Source organism: Pleurodeles waltl, chromosome 8, assembly GCF_031143425.1.
Source record: "Pleurodeles waltl isolate 20211129_DDA chromosome 8, aPleWal1.hap1.20221129, whole genome shotgun sequence".
NCBI lineage: Eukaryota > Metazoa > Chordata > Amphibia > Caudata > Salamandridae > Pleurodeles > Pleurodeles waltl.
In genome coordinates, this window is record NC_090447.1 from 1,538,910,572 (window position 1) to 1,538,935,170 (window position 24,599).

The following is a 24,599-nucleotide window of genomic DNA, read 5'->3' on the forward strand; positions in this document are numbered from 1 at the left end:
AACCCTATGTTGGCATTGAAGCTTGCAGGACCTCAGCCTCCTCACCTGGCACCACTAGCATGCCCACCTCGAACGCAGGATGGACTAATGCTGCCTTCTCTGGAGCTGTCATAGCACCCACCCCTTGTCCATGACACATTTACCTTCAAGGAGCTTTGAAAGAAGGATAAGGCTGATGAGTGCCCCTTGTCTCATCCATATCCTCCAGAAACAACAGGTTGAAAAACGTGTTGCAAGGAGAGGTGGGCTTTCTCAACAGATGCAAAGTATTTAACACTTTCCCAAATCCTTAGCAATGGGATCTCCAAAGAGAAGAGATTCTGAGTTCAGGCCTGCTTCAGCTGACGCTGACTCTGTCAATGTGGGATTGATTCTTATGTGAAGGGAGTGATGCCTTCCTGCCGAAAGGGCACAGTCGTGTTACCAAGCAAGCACATGGCTCTCTGGGCCCAGCCCACAGCAATATCATAATTGATCCTTGAGCTTTCGCTGGTGGTTGAGGAGCCGTGTCAACCTGAACTTTTTCTGATGTCCAAGCTACCAATTGTATTTGGGAATGAACAGCCATCTGCAAATCAGAAGGGTGTAACTACAGAGACCAGTTCGGACCAATCAGAATTGCTGAAGGAGGCTGTTGATTTATACTCTTACAACAATCCTGATTGCCTGCTATCAGCCAATCAGAATGGGACTCCCTAGTTAGACTATTCTGACTTTTGCCCTATCCCTGCCCAGCCATCCTGTCATGGACTCTTCTGTGACTGAAGGGATAGGCTGGCAGGTAATCTTCCAGTGGTTTGTAGTTCACTGGGAGATTACCGAATGCCTTATGCCTTTTTTCATCTGTGGTAAGCGAAAATACTAAAGAGATTTAATTTCATTTACAGCAGAACGAAAAATAAAATCACCTAGCCATATTCCTCTCCACTATAGCACTGTCCATCTGCACTCTAATAGATGCTGACTGTGTCTATTTATTTGGGTATGTTTGTTACCCAGCAACACAGACATGTACAGTGGACTTCCTAAAACTTTCACACTAGGTTAGTCTCCCTCTTTCATTTCCCTTTCAAAACGTTTGTTAAACTTTTAAAGTTATGCCATGGATTACCATTGTCTGCCATGTTATGATATACATATCCTACCATACAAGATGCCAAACTATGCCATACCAAAAAGCCATCAAAAAGTTTACCATATCATGCCATACTGTCCCCTACCAAAATATACCCAAACATACCATTCCATACCTATTCTGGGGCAGGTCTGGATGAGGTCACTAGAGCAGTTTAGACAGTCGCCGGCCGTGAAGTTCTTGTAGCTGGAACATGGAAACCCCACCAATGGACAGGAACTTTCCAAAGAACTTATGTAGATGGAGACGGCTCTCATGTGGTCGCAGATCAAATACTTGTAAACTGAAGAGAAATGAAATAAAACATACAGTCCATGGTGAATGTGGGTTAGAATTAGGGGTGGGTGGATCTCACAGAGTTTCACTCCATGGAATTCCAGGGAGCTACAGAAAAATTCCATGAGGTTCAGTGAAGTTTCTCTAAAGGATGGAAATGTGCATGTCATGCTGCAATTTAGTACCAGTTGTGTGAGCAGTGCTGAAAAATCAGCGGGTCTGGCACCATGTGGTGCACAACAGTGTGCGGCCATTCAAGCTGATTTTGCTGCTGCTTCAGTATAAAATCTACTCAAGGGTCAGCAAATCTCCTCAAGAAACTGCCAAATTCTGCCAATTCGACGGGTAGAATGAAACATTCCGCCCACCCCTAGTCAGACGCATGAGTTTTTGTCAGTGTAAACCTACTGGATGGTGCGTGTGAATGCCTTCTTATTCTACTGTGTGCCCTGCTCCATTTCTTTCAGGCCATGTATCCTTGACACAAATTAAGGTACCTTCCATGACTTTTGTACAGCGCCTTCGTAGCCAAAGAGCTTCTTCACAGCACTTATGTGATGCAGTGCATGTTTGTTTCAGGGATTGTGGTATATTTCAGCTTTTGCATTTATTAGCAATACATATGTAACTAGAAGATTACAACCGCACGGAGTAAGGGTCGGTATCATTAATGGTAAACACATACACATAGAGAGCAAGAGCACAGGCAGAGCATCCAATGGCTACAAGTTAGAGGACAAACCCTGGCACAGAGGGTGGGAGGATGTTTCATGGCATCAGTAAGCAAAGAATCAGGTGGTACTGAAGAAGCTGCACCATGAATAGGGGATTAGACTAACAGGTGCTTCTCAAGGAGCCTGTGGAGGCATTTGAAGCTCTATCAGGAAGGTGCATTTTTAACAAGTGTAGGGAAGAAGAGTTGCCATGGAGCCATACGTTGTCTTTCTTCCCATCCTAAGGATTACGTGTTTCCTTTTGTGTGGCTATGATCCAGAGTGCAGTACCATCCAAGCCTCAGAGTCATAGAAATGGGTTCTGTCTGCATGGTGTGCGGTCATCTTGGGAAGAGCAAAGTCATCAGTGCCTCCTTGAATTCCAGATGGTGTTAACTGTTTCTCGTCTTTGCTGGGGAACAATTTCAGAGTTTTGTTGCTTGCACAAAGAAGTACATTCCAGCTTTTTGTATGGAGAGGTGGTCCATTGGGGTATCTGTCTACAGTAGAAAGCTCTCTCCTATGAACCTCTTTGCAGCTGCACCTTGGTGATGGTAGATGATAGATGGCCCAGTAAGTGAAGTAGAGAGTTTTGCAGACCTGGTCTAGAAGTGGAAACCAGTGAAGCACAAGGAGAGCAGGAAAGATCTGGTCACATGGATGAAGGTGTAAGAGTTACCTTGCTACCACTTATGCTCCTGAGAGCTCCCCAGGTAGAGACCATCCGTATAGTCAAGACGAAAAAGGTTGACGGAAGTCACAACCTGGGGCTTGAGGGAAACTTTGATGCAGGAGTCTTTATGTGACTTGGAGGATCAGGGATACGCTTGAATCCATGTTCACTCCCAGATTTTGGACTTCCATTGACGTCGAAGGTGGTACACTGGATTGCTGGGCCCCATGGGTGTAGGCTGGTAGATCTTCTATTCTTCACACGTTAGGATCTCTATTTTGAAGAAGTTAAGTTTAAGATGAGTTTCAGCATCCACTTGTTGTTTTCCAGGAGGCAGGGTCTAGTCTTCATGTGTCTACACCCACTGTGTTTTCCAGATTTTAGATGATACGAGTGTTGTGGATGCAGATGCAGGATGGTGAGTTGAAGGACTTGATGAGGCATCAGTTGAAGAGAAGAGAGACGACTGAGTCTTGAAGTATTCCAGCGTTGATACTGACAGGAAGAGATGTAAATGGAGGTACCAGGATGATGCTGAGTTTGTCAGGGAGGTGGAGAGAAATCCCATCAAGGATGCTTCCCTCGATGCTAAGTTCATTTAGTCTGATTGATAATTATGCATAATTGACTTATGTTGATGGCTTCAGTAGGGGCATGTGACGAAGGTTCAGTTGATGAAACTGTGTGACGATTGGTCTTTCTCATGTAACATTCATGTAACAGTTGCTGTTTTATTGCTCTTTTCTCAAGTATGCATATAACAGCATATAACAGCACAATACATGCTCTACCTTCTCCTTCTAGCTAGTACTTTTGTATTTCTTTTTTACTCTTCTCCAATACTGTTAATGCCCTGGGGCCATTTAGTTTTCTACTTTATTGTACTTTCAATGATGAAACAATTCTTTTTTTCTTAAGGAGTATTTTAACATTTGTATGTGGTCAGATCTTCTAACCATAAGCTCTTGTTGATGTTTTCACTTACAAACTCATACCTGAACAGGAAATCTTGAGCATGTCTTGGGCATGTCACCTGATTATATATACACCTAGAGCGCTTACAATTTCGGGGAGATGGACAGCCGGGCTGGTCTTTGCCTCCGTTGATGTAGTAGTCAATGTGTCCCACTGGAATCCTGATTCCAAAGTCTGTAAAAGAAAGAAAAATCCATGAAATCCCAACTCCCTCAACAAAAAACATGGATTCTGCATCTTTCCACCCTCTCAAAGGCCCAAGAAACAGAGTGGCTCCCTGAGGAGTCACCATGAGGCAAGATGTGTACAGCAGAATCCTGCAACTTGCAAGAAGGCTCCCGAGTCCACGCACATGAGCACACTGGACCTTGAGCCATCTGGCAAGCCTGCATGTACGCTTAACCCAACACAGTCATAGACTTTATCCTTGAAATCTATATGAAGGGGGTTGGCCTTTGCCACAATAGACACCTGCAACACATTCCTAAAACTATACATTCTCCATACAGTAGTTATCGTTGCACAGTTCATGACTGAGCCCACCCAGCACTACTTCTGCGTTACTGAGGGAAACCATCCCACACACACTAGAATTCCTCTTTCCAAAGCTTCTCAACAAGACACAAAAATCAGTGCATCCTAAGATCTTTTGGGACACTGAGCAAGACATCTTTTGGGGCCCACTGTTGGGAACAGCGTTGCAATTATTATCATTTTTCAGGTAGTTTAAGCACTACTGATACTAAACAACACTAAATTACTCTAGGAAGGTACCCTCTTTCTTGACATGGTTACCCCCTTTTTCTGCCTGATGTCAGTGTGATTGACTGTGTTCACTGGGATCCTGCTAACCAGGACCACAGTGATTATGCTCTCTGTAGGAGGCTGGACTGGCTTGTAGTGAGTACCAAGGGGTACTTGCACCTTGCACCAGGCCCAGTTATCCCTTATTAGTGTATACGGTGTCTAGCAGCTTAGGCTGATAGAAAATGGAAGCTTAGCAGAGCAGCTTAGGCTGAACTAGGAGACGAGTGAAGCTCCTACAGTACCACTAGTGTCACTTGCACAATATCATAAGAAAACACAATACACAGATGTACTAAAAATAAAGGTACTTTATTTTTATGACAATATGCCAAAAGTATCTCAGTGAGTACCCTCAGTATGAGGATAGCAAATATACACAAGATATATGTACACAATACCAAAAATATGCAGTATAGTATTAGAAAACAGTGCAAGCAATGTATAGTTACAATAGGATGCAATGGGGACACATAGGGATAGGGGCAACACAAACCATATACTCCAAAAGTGGAATGCGAACCACGAATGGACCCCAAACCTATGTGACCTTGTAGAGGGTCACTGGGACTGTAAGAAAACAGTTAGGGTTAGAAAAATAGCCAACCCCAAGACCCTGAAAAGTGAGTGCAAAGTGCACTAAAGTTCCCCAAAGAGCACAGAAGTCGTGATAGGGGAATTCTGCAGGAAAGACCAAAACCAGCAATGCAACAACAATGGATTTCCAGACGAGGATACCTGTGGAACAAGGGGACCAAGTCCAAAAGTCACGACCAAGTCGAGAGTGGGCAGATGCCCAGGAAATGCCAGCTGTGGGTGCAAAGAAGCTGCTACTGGACAGTAGAAGCTGAGGATTCTGCAGGAACGACAAGGGCTAGAAATTTCTCCTTTGGAGGATGGATGCCCCACATCATGGAGAGTCGTGCAGAAGTATTTTCCTGAAGAAAGACCGCAAACAAGCCTTGCTAGCTGCAAGTCGTGCGGTTAGGGTTTTTGGATGCTGCTGTAGCCCAGGAGGGACCAGGATGTTGCCAATTGCGTCAGGGGACAGAGGGGGCACCCAGCAAGACAAGGAGCCCTCTCAGAAGCAGGCAGCACCCGCAGAAGTGCCAGAACAGGCACTACAAAGAGGAGTGAAATGGTGCTCACCCGAAGTTGAACAAAGGAGTCCCACGCCGCCGGAGGACAACTCAGGAGGTCGTGCAATGCAGGTTAGAGTGCCGTGGACCCAGGCTTGGCTGTGCACAAAGGATTTCCGCTGGAAGTGCACAGATGCCGAAGTAGCTGCAAAAGTCGCGGTTCACAGCAATGCAGTCTGGCGTGGGGAGGCAAGGACTTACCTCCACCAAACTTGGACTGAAGAGTCACTGGACTGTGGGAGTCATTTGGAAAGAGTTGCTGGATTCAAGGGACCTCGCTCGTCATGCTGAGAGGAGACCCAGGGGACCGGTGATGCAGTTCTTTGGTGCCTGCGGTAGCAGGGGGAAGATTCTGTCGACCCACGGGAGATTTCTTCGGAGCTTCTAGTGCAGAGAGGAGGCAGACTACCCCCACAGCATGCACCACCAGGAAAACAGTAGAGAAGGCGGCAGGATCAGCGTTACAGAGTTGCAATAGTCGTCTTCGCTACTTTGTTGCAGTTTTGCAGGCTTCCAGCGCGGTCAGCAGTCGATTCCTTGGCAGAAGGTGAAGAGAGAGATGCAGAGGAACTCTGATGAGCTCTTGCATTTGTTATCTAAGGAAATCCCCAAAGCAGAGACCCTAAATAGCCAGAAAAGAGGGTTTGGCTACTTAGGAGAGAAGATAGGCTAGCAACACGTGAAGGAGCCTATCAGAAGGAGTCTCTGACGTCACCTGCTGGCCCTGGCCACTCAGAGCAGTCCAGTGTGCCAGCAGCACCTCTGTTTCCAAGATGGCAGAGGTCTGGAGCACACTGGAGGAGCTCTGGGCACCTCCCAGGGGAGGTACAGGTCAGGGGAGTGGTCACTCCCCTTTCCTTGGTCCAGTTTCGCGCCAGAGCAGGGTTGAGGGGTCCCTGAACCGGTGTAGACTGGCTTATGCAGAAATGGGCACCATCTGTGCCCATGAAAGCATTTCCATAGGCTGGGGGAGGCTACTCCTCCCCAGCCTTAACACCTTTTTCCAAAGGGAGAGGGTGTAACACCCTCTCTCTGAGGAAGTCCTTTGTTCTGCCATCCTGGGCCAAGCCTGGCTGGACCCCAGGAGGGCATAAACCTGTCTGAGTGGTTGGCAGCAGCAGCAGCTGCAGTGAAACCCCGGGAAAGGCAGTTTGGCATTACCCGGGTCTGAGCTACAGACCCGTGGGATCATGGGATTGTGCCAACAATGCCAGGATGGCATAGAGGGGGCAATTCCATGATCATAGACATGTTACATGGCCATATTCGGAGTTACCATTGTGAAGCTACACATAGGTATTGACCTATGTGTAGTGCACGCGTGTAATGGTGTCCCCGCACTCACAAAGTCCGGGGAATTTGCCCTGAACAATGTGGGGGCACCCTGGCTAGTGCCAGGGTGCCCACACACTAAGTAACTTTGCACCTAACCTTTACCAGGTAAAGGTTAGACATATAGGTGACTTATAAATTACTTAAGTGCAGTGGTAAATGGCTGTGAGATAACGTGGACGTTATTTCACTCAGGCTGCAGTGGCAGTCCTGTGTAATAATTGTCAGAGCTCCCGATGGGTGGCAAAAGAAATGCTGCAGCCCATAGGGATCTCCTGGAACCCCAATACCCTGGGTACCTCAGTACCATATACTAGGGAATTATAAGGGTGTTCCATTATGCCAATGTAAATTGGTGAAATTGGTCACTATCCTGTTAGTGACAATTTGGAAAGAAATGAGAGAGCATAACCACTGAGGTTCTGGGTAGCAGAGCCTCAGTGAGACAGTTAGTCATAACACAGGTAACACATTCAGGGCACACTTATGAGCACTGGGGCCCTGGCTGGCAGGGTCCCAGTGACACATACAACTAAAACAACATATATACAGTGAAAAATGGGGGTAAGATGCCAGGCAAGATGGTACTTTCCTACACAACCTCCCCCCCCCCCCCCGAAACGAAGGACAATAAGACTAGTCATTACCTGATGGGTCTTCATTGTCTAAGTGGAAATATCTGGAGAATCCATCTGCATTGGAGTGGGTACTCCCAGGTCTATGTTCCACTGTATAGCCCATTCCCTGTAGGGATATGGACCACCTCAACAATTTAGGATTTTCACCTTTCATTTGTTTTAGCCAAAGTACAGGTTTGTGGTCTGTCTGAAAAATGAAGTGAGTGCCAAACAGGTATGGCCTCAACTTCTTCAGTGCCCAGACCACAGGAAAGGCCTCCCTCTCTATGGCAGACCAACGCTTTTCTCTAGGGGTCAACCTCCTGCTGATAAAAGCAACAGGTTGATCCGGACCCTCAGAATTAAGTTGTGATAAGACTGCCCCTACCCCTAATTCAGATGCATCAGTTTGGACAATGAATTTCTTGGAGTAACAGGGGCTTTTCAGGACAGGTGCAGAGCACATGGTCTGCTTCAGCTCCTCAAAAGCTTTCTGACAGCTAGCTGTCCACAATACCTTCTTAGGCATTTTCTTTGAAGTGAGGTCATTAAGAGGGGCTGCAATGGAGCCATAGTTGTTTATGAACCTCCTGTAATACTCAGTGAGGCCTAAAAAGGCTCTCACCTGAGTCTGAGTAGTAGGGGGAACCCAATCTATAATAGTTTGGATTTTCCCCTGAAGTGGTGCAATCTGTTCCCCATCAACAAGGTGTCCCAGATAAACCACCTTTCCCTGCCCTATCTGGCACTTTGAAGCCTTGATAGTGAGGCCTGCCTTTTGCAGGGCCTCCAAAACTTTCTATAGGTGGACCAGGTGATCATCCCAGCTGGAGCTAAAGACAGCTATATCGTCCAGATATGCTGCACTAAAAGCTTCCAGCCCTTGCAGGACTGTGTTCACCAACCTCTGAAAAGTGGCAGGTGCATTTTTCAACCCAAAAGGCATTACTGTGAATTGGTAATGGCCTCCTATGGTTGAAAATGCAGTTTTTGCTTTTGCATCTTCTGATAATTTGATCTGCCAATACCCTGCAGTCAAGTCAAAAGTGCTTAGATACTTGGCAGATGCCAGTGTATCTATGAGCTCATCTGCCCTGGGTATAGGGTGAGCATCAGTTTTGGTTACCTGGTTGAGACCTCTGTAGTCAGCACAAAACCGCATTTCCTTCTTTCCATCCTTGGAATGAGGTTTTGGTACACGTACCACAGGAGAAGCCCATGGACTTTCAGAGTGCTCAACCACTCCCAGTTCAAGCATTTTCTGCACCTCTTGCTTTATGCAGTCTCTGACATGGTCAGGCTGCCTATAGATCTTACTTTTGACAGGCAAGCTGTCTCCAGTATCTATAGTGTGCTCACACCAAGAAGTGGTACCTGGCACAGTAGAGAAGAGTTCAGAAAACTGACCCAGGAGATTTATGCAGTGGTCTTTCTGCTCAGCAGTAAGACAATCTGCCAAAACTACACCTTCCACTAGAGCATCTTGTTCCGTGGAAGAGAAGAGATCAGGGAGAGGGTCACTTTCTTCTTCCTGTCCCTCATCTGTTGCCATGAGCAGGGTGAGATCAGCCCTGTCATAGTAGGGTTTCAGGCGATTGACATGGAGCACCCTAAGGGGACTCCTGGCAGTGCCTAAGTCAACTATGTAGGTGACTTCACCCTTTTTCTCAACAATTATGTGGGGTCCACTATATTTATCTTGGAGTGCTCTTGGGGCCACAGGCTCCAAGACCCACACTTTCTGCCCTGGTTGGTACTGAACCAAAACAGCCTTCTGGTCATGCCATTGCTTTTGGAGCTCTTGGCTGGCCTGAAGGTTTTTACTGGCCTTTTTCATGTACTCAGCCATCCTTGATCTGAGGCCAAGTACATAGTCCACTATGTCTTGCTTTGGAGCTTTTAAAGGTTGTTCCCAACCCTCGTTAACAAGTGTTAGAGGACCTCTCACAGGGTGTCCAAATCGGAGTTCAAAGGGGCTGAAGCCCACTCCTTTCTGGGGTACCTCCCTGTAAGCAAAAAGGAGGCATGGTAAAAGGATATCCCATCTCCTGCGGAGTTTTTCAGGGAGTCCCATAATCATTCCTTTGAGAGTTTTGTTGAATCTCTCCACCAGTCCATTTGTTTGTGGATGATAGGGTGTAGTGAACTTGTATGTAACACCACACTCCTTCCACATGGCCTTTAAGTAAGCAGACATGAAATTGCTTCCCCTGTCTGATACCACCTCTTTTGGGAAGCCCACCCTGGAAAAGATTCCCAGGAGGGCCTTTGCCACTGCAGGAGCTGTAGTGGTCCTTAGAGGAATTGCTTCAGGATATCTGGTGGCATGGTCCACTACCACCAAGATAAACCTATTGCCTGAAGCAGTAGGAGGGTCAAGGGGGCCAACTATGTCAACCCCTACCCTTTCAAAGGGAACCCCAACCACAAGCAGTGGGATAAGGGGTGCCTTTGGAGTGCCACCTGTCTTGCCACTGGCTTGACAGGTTTCATAGGACTTACAAAATTCCTTTGTGTCCTCAGACATTCTAGGCCAATGAAACAAGGGAACAAGCCTGTCCCAAGTTTTCATTTGCCCCAAATGTTCAGCTAAGGGAATGTCGTGGGCTAGAGTTAGGAGGAACTTTCTGTACTCCTGAGGAATCACCAATCTCCTGGCAGCTCCAGGTTTTGGATCCCTTGCTTCAGTGTACAGAAGATTGTCCTCCCAGTGAACTCTGTGAGAGTCACTGACATCCCCATTTGCTTGTTTGACAGCTTGCTGTCTTAGACCCTCTAGTGTGGGACAGGTATGCTGTGCCACACTCAGCTCCTCCCTGGCAGGCCCCCCTTCACCCAAAAGCTCAGCAGTGTCTGCTTCCAGCTCCTCTGGTGTAGGTTCTGCACAGGGTGGAAATTCTTCTTCCTCAGAAGTAGAATCCACTGTAGAGGGAGGGATAGTAGGTAGTGCTTTACTTCTACTAGCCCTAGCTTTAGGGAGCACTTGGTCCATTCTTCCAGGATCCAAGTCATCCTGTCCTTTTTGCTTTTTGGCCTGAGCCCTGGTTAAAGCAACAATATGCCCTGGGATGCCCAGCATTGCTGCATGGGCCTCCAACTCGACATCTGACCAAGCTGATGTCTCTAAATCATTCCCTAATAGACAATCTACAGGTAAATCTGAGGCAACCACAACTTTCTTTGGACCAGTAACCCCCCCCCCCAGTTGAGATTTACAACAGCCATGGGGTGGCTAAGTGTGTTGTTGTGAGCATCGGTTACTTGGTACTGGTTACCAAGTAGGTGTTGTTCAGGGTGGACCAGTTTCTCTATTACCATTGTAACACTGGCACCTGTGTCCCTTTAGGCCTGAACCTCAACACCATTTATTAGGGGTAGTTGCTTGTACTTATCCATGTTAAGGGAACAAGCAACTAAGGTGGCTAAATCAATAGCCCCCTCAGAGACTAACACAGCCTCTGTGGTCTCCCTAACAAGACCAACCCCAACTAAGTTACCAAAAGTGAGCCCAGCCACTCCCTTGGATTGGCTATTAGCAGGTTTGCTCCCACCACCACTGCTATTACTAGGGGCACTAGGTGTAGCAGCAGGGGTTGTAGTGGTAGGAGGCTTGGTGCTTTTCTTTGCACAACTGGGATCTGTTGTCCAATGGCCTTTTATTTTACATAAATAGCACCATGGTTTCTTTTCTTTGTTTTGATTTGAAGGGGATTTGGACCCACCACCCCCACCAGAGTGTTTTTGTGGGCCTGATGAAGACTCATTTTTAGATTTGTCCCCACCCTTGTCAGAAGACTTACCATCCTTCTTCTTGTTGCCATCTTTGTCACCCCCTGTATGAACTTTTCTGTTCACCCTTGTTCTGACCCATTTGTCTGCCTTCTTTCCCAATTCTTGGGGAGAGGTCAGATCAGAGTCCACCAGGTACTGGTGCAACAAATCAGACACACAGTTATTAAGTATATGCTCTCTCAAGATTAAGTTATACAGGCTTTCATAATCAGTAACTTTACTGCCATGTAACCACCCCTCCAAGGCCTTCACTGAATCGTCAACAAAGTCTACCCAGTCTTGTGAAGACTCCTTTTTGGTTTCTCTGAACTTCATCCTGTACTGTTCAGTGGTTAAGCCATAACCATCTAGGAGTGCATTCTTATGAACTTTGAAATCATTGGCTTCACTTTCTTTCACAGTAAGGAGCCTATCCCTACCCTTTCCACTAAATGATAGCCATAGGATAGCAGCCCACTGCCTTTGAGGGACATCCTGTACAACACAGGCCCTCTCAAGTGCAGCAAACCACTTGTTAATGTCATCCCCCTCCTTATAAGGGGGAACTATCTTGTGCAGATTCCTAGAAGGAATGACTATGGGGAATACTGCTGCTGCCACCATGGGTTTCTAAACCCAATTTCTGTCTTTCTCTTTCTACTTCTAAGGACTGTCTATCCAAATCCAGCTGTTGCTTCTTGAGCTTCAGTCTGGTTTGTTCCACTCTCAATCTATTGAGCTCCCTTTCTAACACTCTGTCATCAGGGTGGGTGGGTGGGACATGCCTTGAAACAGAAGTATGGTGAGAATGAACAGAAGGAGACCTGTCCCTAACAGAAGGCATCCTAACAGCTTGGTTAACCGAAGCATCACTTCTACTATGATGGGAAGGAATACTCTTGCTATGATGTGAGACAAAACTATTGGTATGGTGTGACTCTACATCAGTACCAGCTATGCTAGGTTGTCCGATAATGGGCAGGATAGGAAGTTTCTTTTCTGAATCTTTTTCTAGAGGGTGTCCCAGGGTCAGATTGGGGACCATTAGCTACTTTTTCAACAGAAGGGGCACATCTGGCCTTATCCTGTTCTACAAGCATGTTAACCAACAGTTCTCTAGGGGGATTCTTCCCTACACTTAAACCTCTTTCTATGCAGAGACTCCTTGCTCCTTTCCAGCTAAGGTGATCATAAGCAAGTTTGGACAGATCAACAGTTTGGCCTGTGCCAGACATTTTAGAAAGTGTTTAAGTGATAGAAAAAGTGAGAAAAAAATGTTTTTTAGAACTTTTTAAAGAACAGGAAAAAAACTTTAAAAACTTTTAAATAACTTTTTAGAAAGTTTAGAGGTACTTTTCAGCACTTTTAAAAGAAGTGAGAGAAGAAAAGCAAAGCTTTTTGGTTAGGTGTACATACACTGAACTTGTTTTGTATATTTTTCTCTTATGAAAAGTACAATGACAAAAGTGGTAAGTAGTTGCAAGTACTTATCCCACCGCTGCACAACCAATGTAGGAGGCTAGACTGGCTTGTAGTGAGTACCAAGGGGTACTTACACCTTGCACCAGGCCCAGGTATCCCTTATTAGTGTATAGGGTGTCTAGCAGCTTAGGCTGATAGATAATGGTAGCTTAGAAGAGCAGCTTAGGCTGAACTAGGAGACGAGTGAAGCTCCTACAGTACCACTAGTGTCATATGCACAATATCATAAGAAAACACAATACACAGATATACTAAAAATAAAGGTACTTTATTTTTATGACAATATGCCAAAAGTATCTCAGTGAGTACCCTCAGTATGAGGATAGCAAATATACACAAGATATATGTACACAATACCAAAAATATGCAGTATAGTATTAGAAAACAGTGCAAGCAATGTATAGTTACAATAGGATGCAATGGGGACACATAGGGATAGAGGCAACGCAAACCATATACTCCAAAAGTGGAATGCGAACTACGAATGGACCCCAAACCTATGTGACCTTGTAGAGGGTCGCTGGGACTGTAAGAAAACAGTTAGGGTTATAAAAATAGCCCACCCCAAGACCCTGAAAAGTGAGTGCAAAGTGCACTAAAGTTCCCCAAAGAGCACAGAAGTCGTGATAGGGGAATTCTGCAGGAAAGACCAAAACCATCAATGCAACAACAATGGATTTCCAGGCGAGGGTACCTGTGGAACAAGGGGACCAAGTCCAAAAGTCACGACCAAGTCGAGAGTGGGCAGATGCCCAGGAAATGCCAGCTGTGGGTGCAAAGAAGCTGCTACTGGACAGTAGAATCTGAGGATTCTGCAGGAACGACAAGGGCTAGAAACTTCCCCTTTGGAGGATGGATGCCCCACGCCGTGGAGAGTCGTACAGAAGTATTTTCCTGAAGAAAGACCGCAAACAAGCCTTGCTAGCTGCAAGTCGTGCAGTTAGGGTTTTTGGATGCTGCTGTGGCCCAGGAGGGACCAGGATGTCGCCAATTGCGTCAGGGGACAGAGGGGGCGCCCAGCAAGACAAGGATCCCTCTCAGAAGCAGGCAGCACCCGCAGAAGTGCCAGAACAGGCACTACAAAGAGGAGTGAAACAGTGCTCACCCGAAGTTGCACAAAGGAGTCCCACGCCGCCGGAGGACAACTCAGGAGGTCGTGCAATGCAGGTTAGAGTGCTGTGGACCCAGGCTTGGCTGTGCACAAAGGATTTCCGCCGGAAGTGCACAGAGGCCGGAGTAGAGTCAAAAGTCGCGGTTCCCAGCAATGCAGTCTGGCGTGGGGAGGCAAGGACTTACCTCCACCAAACTTGGACTGAAGAGTCACTGGACTGTGGGAGTCACTTGGACAGAGTTGCTGGATTCAAGGGACCTCGCTCGTCGTGCTGAGAGGAGACCCAGGGGACCAGTGATGCAGTTCTTTGGTGCCTGCGGTAGCAGGGGGAAGATTCCGTCGACCCACAGGAGATTTCTTTGGAGCTTCTAGTGCAGAGAGGAGGCAGACTACCCCCACAGCATGCACCACCAGGAAAACAGTCGAGAAGGCGGCAGGATCCGCGTTACAGAGTTGCAGTAATCGTCTTCGCTACTTTGTTGCAGTTTTGCAGGCTTCCAGCACGGTCAGCAGTCGATTCCTTGGCAGAAGGTGAAGAGAGAGATGCAGAGGAACTCTGATGAGCTCTTGCATTCGTTATCTAAGGAAATCCCCAAAGCAGAGACCCTAAATAGCCAGAAAAGAGGGTTTGGCTACTTAGGAGAGAAGATAGGCTAGCAACACCTGAAGGAGCCTATCAGAAGGAGTCTCTGACGTCACCTGCTGGCCCTGGCCACTCAGAGCAGTCCAGTGTGCCAGCAGCATCTCTGTTTCCAAGATGGCAGAGGTCTGGAGCACACTGGAGGAGCTCTGGGCACCTCCCAGGGGAGGTGCAGGTCAGGGGAGTGGTCACTCCCCTTTCCTTTGTCCAGTTTCGTGCCAGAGCAGGGCTGAGGGGTCCCTGAACCGGTGTAGACTGGCTTATGCAGAAATGGGCACCATCTGTGCCCATGAAAGCATTTCCAGAGGCTGGGGGAGGCTACTCCTCCCCAGCCTTAACACCTTTTTCCAAAGGGAGAGGGTGTAACACCCTCTCTCTGAGGAAGTCCTTTGTTCTGCCATCCTGGGCCAAGCCTGGCTGGACCCCAGGAGGGCATAAACCTGTCTGAGTGGTTGGCAGCAGCAGCAGCTGCAGTGAAACCCCGGGAAAGGCAGTTTGGCAGTACCCGGGTCTGAGCTACAGACCCGTGGGATCATGGGATTGTGCCAACAATGCCAGGATGGCATAGAGGGGGCAATTCCATGATCATAGACATGTTACATGGCCATATTCGGAGTTACCATTGTGAAGCTACACATAGGTATTGACCTATGTGTAGTGCACGCGTGTAATGGTGTCCCCGCACTCACAAAGTCCGGGAAATTTGCCCTGAACAATGTGGGGGCACCCTGGCTAGTGCCAGGGTGCCCACACACTAAGTAACTTTGCACCTAACCTTTACCAGGTAAAGGTTAGACATATAGGTGACTTATAAGTTTCTTAAGTGCAGTGGTAAATGGCTGTGAAATAACGTGGACGTTATTTCACTCAGGCTGCAGTTGCAGGCCTGTGTAATAATTGTCAGAGCTCCCTATGGGTGGCAAAAGAAATGCTGCAGCCCATAGGGATCTCCTGGAACCCCAATACCCTGGGTACCTCAGTACCATATACTAGGGAATTATAAGGGTGTTCCAGTATGCCAATGTAAATTGGTGAAATTGGTCACTAGCTTGTTAGTGACAATTTGGAAAGAAATGAGAGAGCATAACCACTGAGGTTCTGGATAGCAGAGCCTCAGTGAGACAGTTAGTCATAACACAGGTAACACATTCAGGGCACACTTATGAGCACTGGGGCCCTGGCTGGCAGGGTCCCACTGACACATACAACTAAAACAACATATATACAGTGAAAAATGGGGGTAACATGCCAGGCAAGATGGTACTTTCCTACACTCTCTCTCCCAAAACTCTGTATTTCATCCCACTATTGACACACTGAGCCCCACTGTAAGTCCCTAGTATATGGTACCTAGGTACCCAGGGCATTAGGGTTCTAGGGAATCCCTATGGGCTGCAGCATTTATTTTGCTACCCATAGGGAGCCCAAGCAAAGGGTTCTGCAGGACTGCTATTGTAGCCTGCGTAAAAAGGTGCAAGCACCCTTTCACTGACACTTTTTACTGCACTAGGTCACTTATAAGTCACCCCTATGGCAGGCCTTCTAGCCCAGAGGGCAAGGTGCAAAGTACCTGTGTGTGGGGGAACCCCTGCACTAGCAGAGGTGCCCCCATGAACTCCAGGCCCATTTTCCCGGACTTTGTGAGTGCGGAGCCACCATTTTACGCATATACTGTACATAGGTCAATACCTATGTCTAGCTACATAATGGTAACTCTGAACATAGGCAGGTTTGGTATCAATCATGTTGGAATCATACCCAAATGCTTTTTCAAACATTTGTTGCATGATTCCATGCACTTCGGGGGCTCCTTAGAGGACCCCCAGTATTGTCATTACAGCCTTCTGAGGTTTTCCAGGGAATCCAAGCTGCTGCCACCTCGCAGACAGGTTTCTGCCCTCCTGTTGCTTGAGCAGCTCAAGTCCAGGAAGGCAGAACAAAGGATATCCTTTGGAAGAGTGGTGTTACATCCTCTCCCTTTGGAAACAGGTGTTACATGCTTGGGAGGGGGTAGCCTCCCCACGCCACTGGTAATGCGTTGAAGGGCACATTTGGTGCTCTCCTTGAATAAACCAATCTAAACTGGTTCAGGGATCCCCAAGCCATGCTCTGGTGCAAAACTGGACAAAGGTGCCCACTCCCCTGTCCATCACCACCCCAGGGGTGGTGCGCAGAGCTCCTCCAGAGGGTTCCTCGGTTTTGCCATCTTGGATTCAAGGTTGGCAGAGAGCTTTGGGAGTATCTGAGTGGCCAGTGCAGGCAAGTGATGTAAGAGGCCCCTCCTGATAGGTGGTCACCCAGCTAGGTGACCAATCGCCCTTTCAGGGCTATTGAGGGTCTCTCTCTTGGGTAGTTCCTCAGATTCGGTCTGCAAGACTTCAGCAGGATTCCTCTGTAATCTCCACTTCAACTTCTGACTGAAGAAACTGCATCATCTGGATGCTCCAGGTCCTGAAAAGCTGCAACAAAGAAGCAAGATGCCTCCTGCAACATTGTATCCATGGCTCCTTCCAGCAACTGCAACATTTCCCCAATTTTGCATCCTCTGAGAACAGCCTGTCTTCAGACTGACCAGAAAGAAGAAGGAATCTCCCTTGGGATGAAGGAGTCACTCCCCCCCCCTCTTGTTCCCCCTCCTGGGTAGAGTCCATATGGTCTTTCCTGGTCCCAGGCAGCTCCACTTTCCACTAACCGTGAGTTTTGCGTGTGCCAAGGCTTGTTGGTAGAATCCGAAGATACAAACCCAACTGAAACCCTCCTTCCTGCATGGGACATCACCTGCATCCTCCAGGAACTTGCCATCGTCTGCTTGGGGCCAGTGCTGACTCTCCTTCATCGCTGTAGACTCATCTCTTGCACCTTCAGTCTGGTGGGTAGGGGCTGCTGCCCTTCCTGGACTCTTCTGTGTTTGTTGGACTTAGTCCCCTTCTTCCAAAGGACATCTTGTCCAGGAATCCACTGTTGGTGTCTTGCAGTCTCTTCTGGGCTTTGCATTATTCTTCTTTTCTTCCAAGTGGGTGTTCAGGGGAATTTACAGTGATTTACTCCTGTTTTCCTGGTCGCTGGGGTGAGTTGTGGTACTTACCTTTGGGCTTTCCTAGTACTCCCAGCTCCCCTCTATACACTACACCTGCCTACGTGGGGGACTGACTCTCGCATTCCACTTTTTGAGTATATTGTTTGTGTTTCCCCTAGGGCTGTTTCTTTCTATTGGGATTTTCACTAATTGCACTGTTTTCTAACTGTTTTTATGTCTATTTTCTGCATACTAGTGTATATAACTTGTGTATTACTTACCTCCTAAGGGAGTATTGCCTCTATGGTATTTTTGGTATTTGTGTCACCGAAATAAAGCACCTTTATTTTTGTAACACTGAGTGTTTTCTTTCATGAGTGTGAATGCTGTGTGACTACAGTGGTATTGCATGAGCTTTGCATGTCTCCTAGATAAGCCTTGGCTGCTCATCCACAACTACCTCTAGGGAGCCTGGTTTCTAGACACTGACTACACTACACTAATAAGGGATATCTGAACCTGGTGTAAGGTGTAAGTACCATAGATACCCACCACACACCAGGCCAGCCTCCTACAATTACACAATAAACTTTAAAAAACAAAGAACTGCAAGAACAGTCAAAAGATCAAGGCCCTCTTTACGAACATGGTGGTTGAGACCACCATGCCGGCGGTGGTGGAAAATACCGCCACCGGCATGGCGGTCTGAACCGCCATATTATGAACAAGGGAGGGCCGCCACAGGTGGCCCTCCGCCACTGCCAGACTACCGCCGACAGGCAGCCTGACTATGGCAGTATACTTTATCCGACAGGGCAGCGCTACGGATAAAGAACCCTTGTTCCTCCAGCCAGCCTTTCCCTGGCAGGTTCCCCTCTTGGCATGGGCAGTGCAGGGGCCCCCGTGCAGTGCCCTGTTGCGCAGGTCACTGCCCGATTACGGGCAGTGATCTGTGCGACGGGTGCTACTGCACCCGCCACACAGCAGCATTAATGACGGCTCCATGTGGAGCTGTCGGCAATGTCCCGGCCCAGCAGAATGTCTATTATACGGCATCGGGGTCTCAAGGGGGCTGGCAGTCTGTGAAAACACCACCAGCATGAACAGGGCAGGGTTTCACGCCATGTTCATAATGACCCCCTAAGTTGTGAGACATCTGCCAGCCAAATAGAACCAAAAGGTTAAGTCATTGCAGTGGGCATCACAGCCAATGGTGTTTTTTTTATTCTGGCAAATAATTTATTTTCAGAAAATGTATATTTGGGGAAGTTGTACGATGGCTTGCTCTTCGTTGGGTGGGAAATGAAGAGGCTGCCAGGTCTTTTTCCACCCCGGGACTGTCCAGGACATAGGACATGGACAAGGCAAACTTTCATCGGTGGACACCAATCATGGTTCTGCTCCAATGGTTTGGTAAAACCAAAAACCTTCAGGTGATCACAGGATACGATAGGGTGACCCGGGTGGTCTGCAGAATATAGTTCACATGGGATATTTAAAGATTTGTACAATTTATTAGCAAAGGAGATTAAATGGGAAATGTAACTTTGTTGATGTGAATGTAAAGTGTGGATGTGAGTGAAGCCCTGGTACTTCTCCCTGGGCCCCACCTGCTACATAACTCTCTTTGGGCTCAAGCAGGAATCCCTCCCACCTGTTAGCTTCATTGAATGGGGAAGTCCCTGCTTATGTGACATGGTGCCATGGATGTCCCCACCTTCAGACGTCAAGGGATCTGCCTTGCAGCACGAGCCTTGTTCAAGTACCCAGCACATCTTCACTAGAAGGAGGTCTAAGTTTTGAACCACCTGTTCTTATTGTAAGCAAGTCCTTTGGTCAGGGTGAAGCTCCTGGATGTCTGTGCACCCCCGGGATGGTTTCATAGCAGCACAGAGTTGCTGTACCCCAGTAAAATGATCGCCAACAGATCAATGTTGTCCCAACATACCTTGGTATTAAATCACAAAGCACCCATGCCTAGTTCCGGTACAAGCAGGTACAAATGAACTAATGAAGGAATGAATGAATGCATGCATCACATTACTGTCAGAATCTGTGTGAATGGCTTCCACAAAAAGGGCATCTCCAGGGTCCAGGCGCTCCTCGGTACTGGCCTTCGTGAACTTGTATGATGCTGGATCAAGCCCTACAACAGAAGAAACAGAAGATATACATTACATGTACTTGCAGTACTCCCTGGGAGTAAAACCTCTCTCTTTACTAAAATGGCAGACTGATCATCTGTGTCACCTTCATAACATGTGTCATACAAGGTCTTAGAATGTGTTAATATTCAACCTGGCTTTCAATTTCATCTGTGTACCTGTCTGAAGATACATCAAAAATTACTCCTATCCTGAACCCTCAAAAGGTATATATTGCTACTCATTTCCTGTACACCATGGCTCTCTTTCTTCACTCTATCGTTCATTTCCTGTACAGCATCACTAATTTCATATATGCCATCACTCACTTCCTATACTCCACCATCCATTTCTTGTCCACTATCATTAATTTCCTGTATGCCACCACTCACTTCCTGTTTGCCATCACTCACTTCCTGTATGCCTTCACTTACTTCCTCTACGCCACCATTAATTTCTTGTATGTTATCATTTTTTTCCTGTATGCCATCACTCACTTCCTGCATGCCATCACTTACTTCCTGTACGCCACCATTAATTTCTTATACTCTATCATTCTTTTCCTGTATGCCATCACTCACTTCCTGCATGCCATCACTTACTTCCTGTCCGCCACCATTAATTTCTTATACTCTATCCTTCTTTTCCTGTATGCCATCACTCACTTCCTGTATGCCATCACTCACTTCCTGTATGCCTTCACTTACTTCCTCTACGCCACCATTAATTTCTTATACGCTATCATTCTTTTCCTGTATGCCATCACTCACTTCCTGCATGCCATCACTTACTTCCTGTATACCACCATTAATTTCTTATACGCTATCATTCTTTTCCTGTATGCCATCACTCACTTCCTGCATGCCATCACTCACTTCCTGCATGCCATCACTCACTTCCTGCATGCCATCACTTACTTCCTGTACGCCACCATTAATTTCTTATACTCTATCATTCTTTTCCTGTATGCCATCACTCACTTCCTGTATGCCATCACTCACTTCCTGCATGCCATCACTTACTTCCTGTACACCACCATTAATTTCTTATATGCTATCATTCTTTTCCTGTATGCCATCACTCACTTCCTGCATGCCATCACTCACTTCCTGCATGCCATCACTTACTTCCTGTACGCCACCATTAATTTCTTATACTCTATCATTCTTTTCCTGTATGCCATCACTCACTTCCTGTATGCCATCACTCACTTCCTGCATGCCATCACTTACTTCCTGTACACCACCATTAATTTCTTATACGCTATCATTCTTTTCCTGTATGCCATCACTCACTTCCTGCATGCCATCACTCACTTCCTGTACGGCTCCATTAATTTCTCGTACACTGTCACTCATTTCCTGTACACTATCATTTCATTCCTGCCATCACTCACCTCCTGGCGGACATTACACTTTTCCTGGGCACCATCTCTCATTTCATTTCATCACTCACCTCCTGGAAACCCAGCAACCCACAGCTAAAATTTAACTAAAATTAATGATTACATCATTGACAATTAATAATCAATTAAATCATTGATAATAAATAAATTGTTTATTTGTTACCTAATTAACTTCCCACCCAATTCCCCTACAAACATGGCAACCCACACCTAAAATATAAATAATTAAATCATTATTACATTATTTCAATCACATACTTACTTAAACATGAAATCATTAATAATTATATATTACTTAATTATCTTCCCATCCTATCCCCCTACAAACCCAACAACCTGCTATAACACTATAAATTACTACTCCCAATTAAATTACAATTCCGAAATTACTTAATATTACGAACTATTCTTAAACAAAACTGATAATTATACAAACAATAAAAAACATAAAATTAGTATGTAAACTAAAACACAATTAAAATAATTAACAATAGTCTTTACAACTATATTATTGAAAACCATATTAACAACAACGATTTTATTGTTAACGATATTTCTACATTACGATATTTCTGTATCACAATAGTTTTTTTCTGTTATTACTGTATTCAAATATTAAAAACCTGATATTTTGTTCAAACACCCTTATTGTTGAACATACTACCCAGTTAGAACTCTTTTGTCCCATTCTTAATGACAAAATAAGAGGCTGTTTTTCTTAGCCCTAGTCACAGGACTTTCGGTTCCGCCCCCCCAAACGGACCAGTGGAGGGATTTTTGATTCTTGAATTTCGGTATATCTAGAATGAGCACTTATTTGCTCCTAAAATGTGTCAATTTGATGGTAAATAAGAAGGAAAGTTATGATGAAGAACCTCATATGTGATGCGTTGCTTTCCAAGAAGGCGTCTTCTGTCCTAAGCGACCCAGTTCAGGATCCTTGAACTGAGATAACTCATCTTTTTCATGTTAGAAATAAGACTGATTGATGCGCTCAGAGCGGGTTTGAGGGGAGAAAGACTGGATATATGGTTTCCTTTGAGCAAAGTAATTCCATAGTAAAGTTGGGAAAAAACATCTGACTGTCCCAGGGTCTTATAATCTTGTGGCGGGACCAAGTACTCTAAGATGGGAAGCGTAGGTAGTTCCCATGGAGCATTATTGGCTAAGCGTCTTATGTGACCCTGCATAGAGAGTTTGCTGTCCCGAATAAAGCTTAGAGATTTTGCTTCATTTAAAATAATCTGCGTTGTTCCAGGAGGGTCTGAGTCCATAACCACCTTATTGGCTAGAGATCAGCTGTTAATAAGAGTGAAGAGCAACAAATCTATTTTGTTAGGATTTTGGGCCTGATTATGAGTTTGGTGGTCGGATGAGCCGACTGCCAAACTCGTCCCCCCCTCCCCCCCCCCCGGTCGTATTACAATGTTCCCGCCGGGCTGACTGGTGGGAACAGTGCTACGGTATTGGTCTTGGCTCCCTTAAGCGAGCTGAGACCAATACCGTAGCAATACAGCACCCTCGGAGTGCTCACTCTCTGCAAAGCAGACAATGCCCATTCTGAAGGTGCTGGGCAGGAGGGGTTGCACTACCCATGCTATGGGCTGGGGCAGTGTAGCGGACCCCATATGGCCCCCGGCACTGGCTTTCTGCCAGCCTTTCCATGGCGGTGAGACCACCATGGAAAGGCTGGTGGAAAGCTGAGTTGTAATCAGCACGGCGGCTCTGACTTCAGTGCTGCCGTGGCTGAGTACAACTCAAACTGCCGTCAGCCCGTCAGGAATAATGTTCCTGGTGGTGACGGCGGTCCCCTGGCAGTCAGACTGCCTGGAGAGTGGCAGTCCAACCGTCACCACGAGTCTGGCGATCCTCGGATCGCCAGACTCGTAAAGAGGCCCTTAGTTTTAAAAAGTGGCGCCTTATTTGGAGTTTATTTCCAGATGGCGCTGACTGTCATCAGCGTTCTGTGGAGATTCAGACCAATGGCTCTTAATTTTTTATTTAGGGATTCTGCATAGAGGCTTAACGTAAGTATTCAGGAGGGTAGGGTATGGTCCTTCCCATCCCTAGCAGTGGTGAGATCCAGGAGGACAAGGATAGAGGTTTCTTCTTACCACATGATTTTCAGGGCATCAGAAAGTGCCATGAGTGTGGGTATTTCTGTGCTGTAGCCTTCCCTAAAGTCGGATTGGTTTGCATCTACGAGGTCGTTCCCTTCGATATCCTTCCAGTTATATATTCATCATTTTCTATACTGTTTCAGTCATGGAGGGAAGCACCATCACCGGTCTGGAGTTGTTGACCTGATCAATTTCTGCACTATACCATAGGTGAGGGTACCAGTGCATGAGCACTGTGCCCCTACAGTGTCTAAGCAAAACCTTAGACATTGTAAGTGCAGGGTAGCCATAAGAGTATATGGTTTGGGAGTCTGTTTTACACGAACTCCACAGCACCATAATGGCTACACTGAAAACTGGGAAGTTTGGTATCAAACTTCTCAGCACAATAAATGCACACTGATGCCAGTGTACATTTTATTGTAAAATACACCACAGAGGGCACCTTAGAGGTGCCCCCTGAAACTTAACCGACTATATGTGTAGGCTGACTGGTTCCAGCAGCCTGCCACACTAGAGACATGTTGCTGGCCCCATGGGGAGAGTGCCTTTGTCACTCTGAGGCCAGTAACAAAGCCTGCACTGGGTGTCTTACCTATACTGCATAGGCAGTGAGAGGCTGGCATGGCACCCTGAGGGGAGTGCCATGTCGACTTACTCATTTTGTTCTCACTAGCACACACAAGCTGGTAAGCAGTGTGTCTGTGCTGAGTGAGGGGTCTCTTAGGGTGGCATAATACATGCTGCAGCCCTTAGAGACCTTCCCTGGCATCAGGGCCCTTGGTACCAGAGGTACCAGTTACAAGGGACTTATCTGGATGCCAGGGTGTGCCAATTGTGGAATCAAAAGTACAGGTTAGGGAAAGAACACTGGTGCTGGGGCCTGGTTAGCAGGCCTCAGCACACTTTCAATTCAAAACATAGCATCAGCAAAGGCAAAAAGTCAGGAGGTAACCATGCCAAGGAGGCATTTCCTTACAGTATTGTACAGTGGAGTGGTGTAAAGTGTTGAAGAGTGGTAGTGAATGGAGTGTGGACTGGCATACAGCATCGTACAGTGGAAAGATGTGGAGTGTCGTAGAGTGGGGGTGAAGTGGAAGGGCATGGAGTGTAGAGGCGTAGAGAGCAGTAAAGTGTTGAAGAGTGGCATAGAGTGTCGTAAAGTACAGTAGAGTAGAGTGGCGAAGAGTGAAGTAAAGTGGCATGTAGTGGCACAGAGAGAGTTGCATAGAGTGGAGTAGAGTGG

The 24,599-nt window shown here is 46.7% G+C and overlaps 1 protein-coding gene across 1 annotated transcript in view; it reads right to left on the reverse strand.

Moving 5' to 3' along the window:
* Positions 1–24,599, reverse strand: part of PLA1A (phospholipase A1 member A) — a 202,813-nt gene that overhangs the window by 32,979 nt on the left and 145,235 nt on the right. Inside the window, exons 5-7 of the mRNA XM_069202990.1 lie at positions 19,729–19,830; positions 3,860–3,946; positions 1,251–1,418 (exon numbers count right to left, since the gene is read on the reverse strand). Of these exons, the coding sequence (XP_069059091.1) occupies positions 1,251–1,418; positions 3,860–3,946; positions 19,729–19,830 (357 nt within the window). The remainder of the gene's footprint in view (positions 1–1,250; positions 1,419–3,859; positions 3,947–19,728; positions 19,831–24,599) is intronic.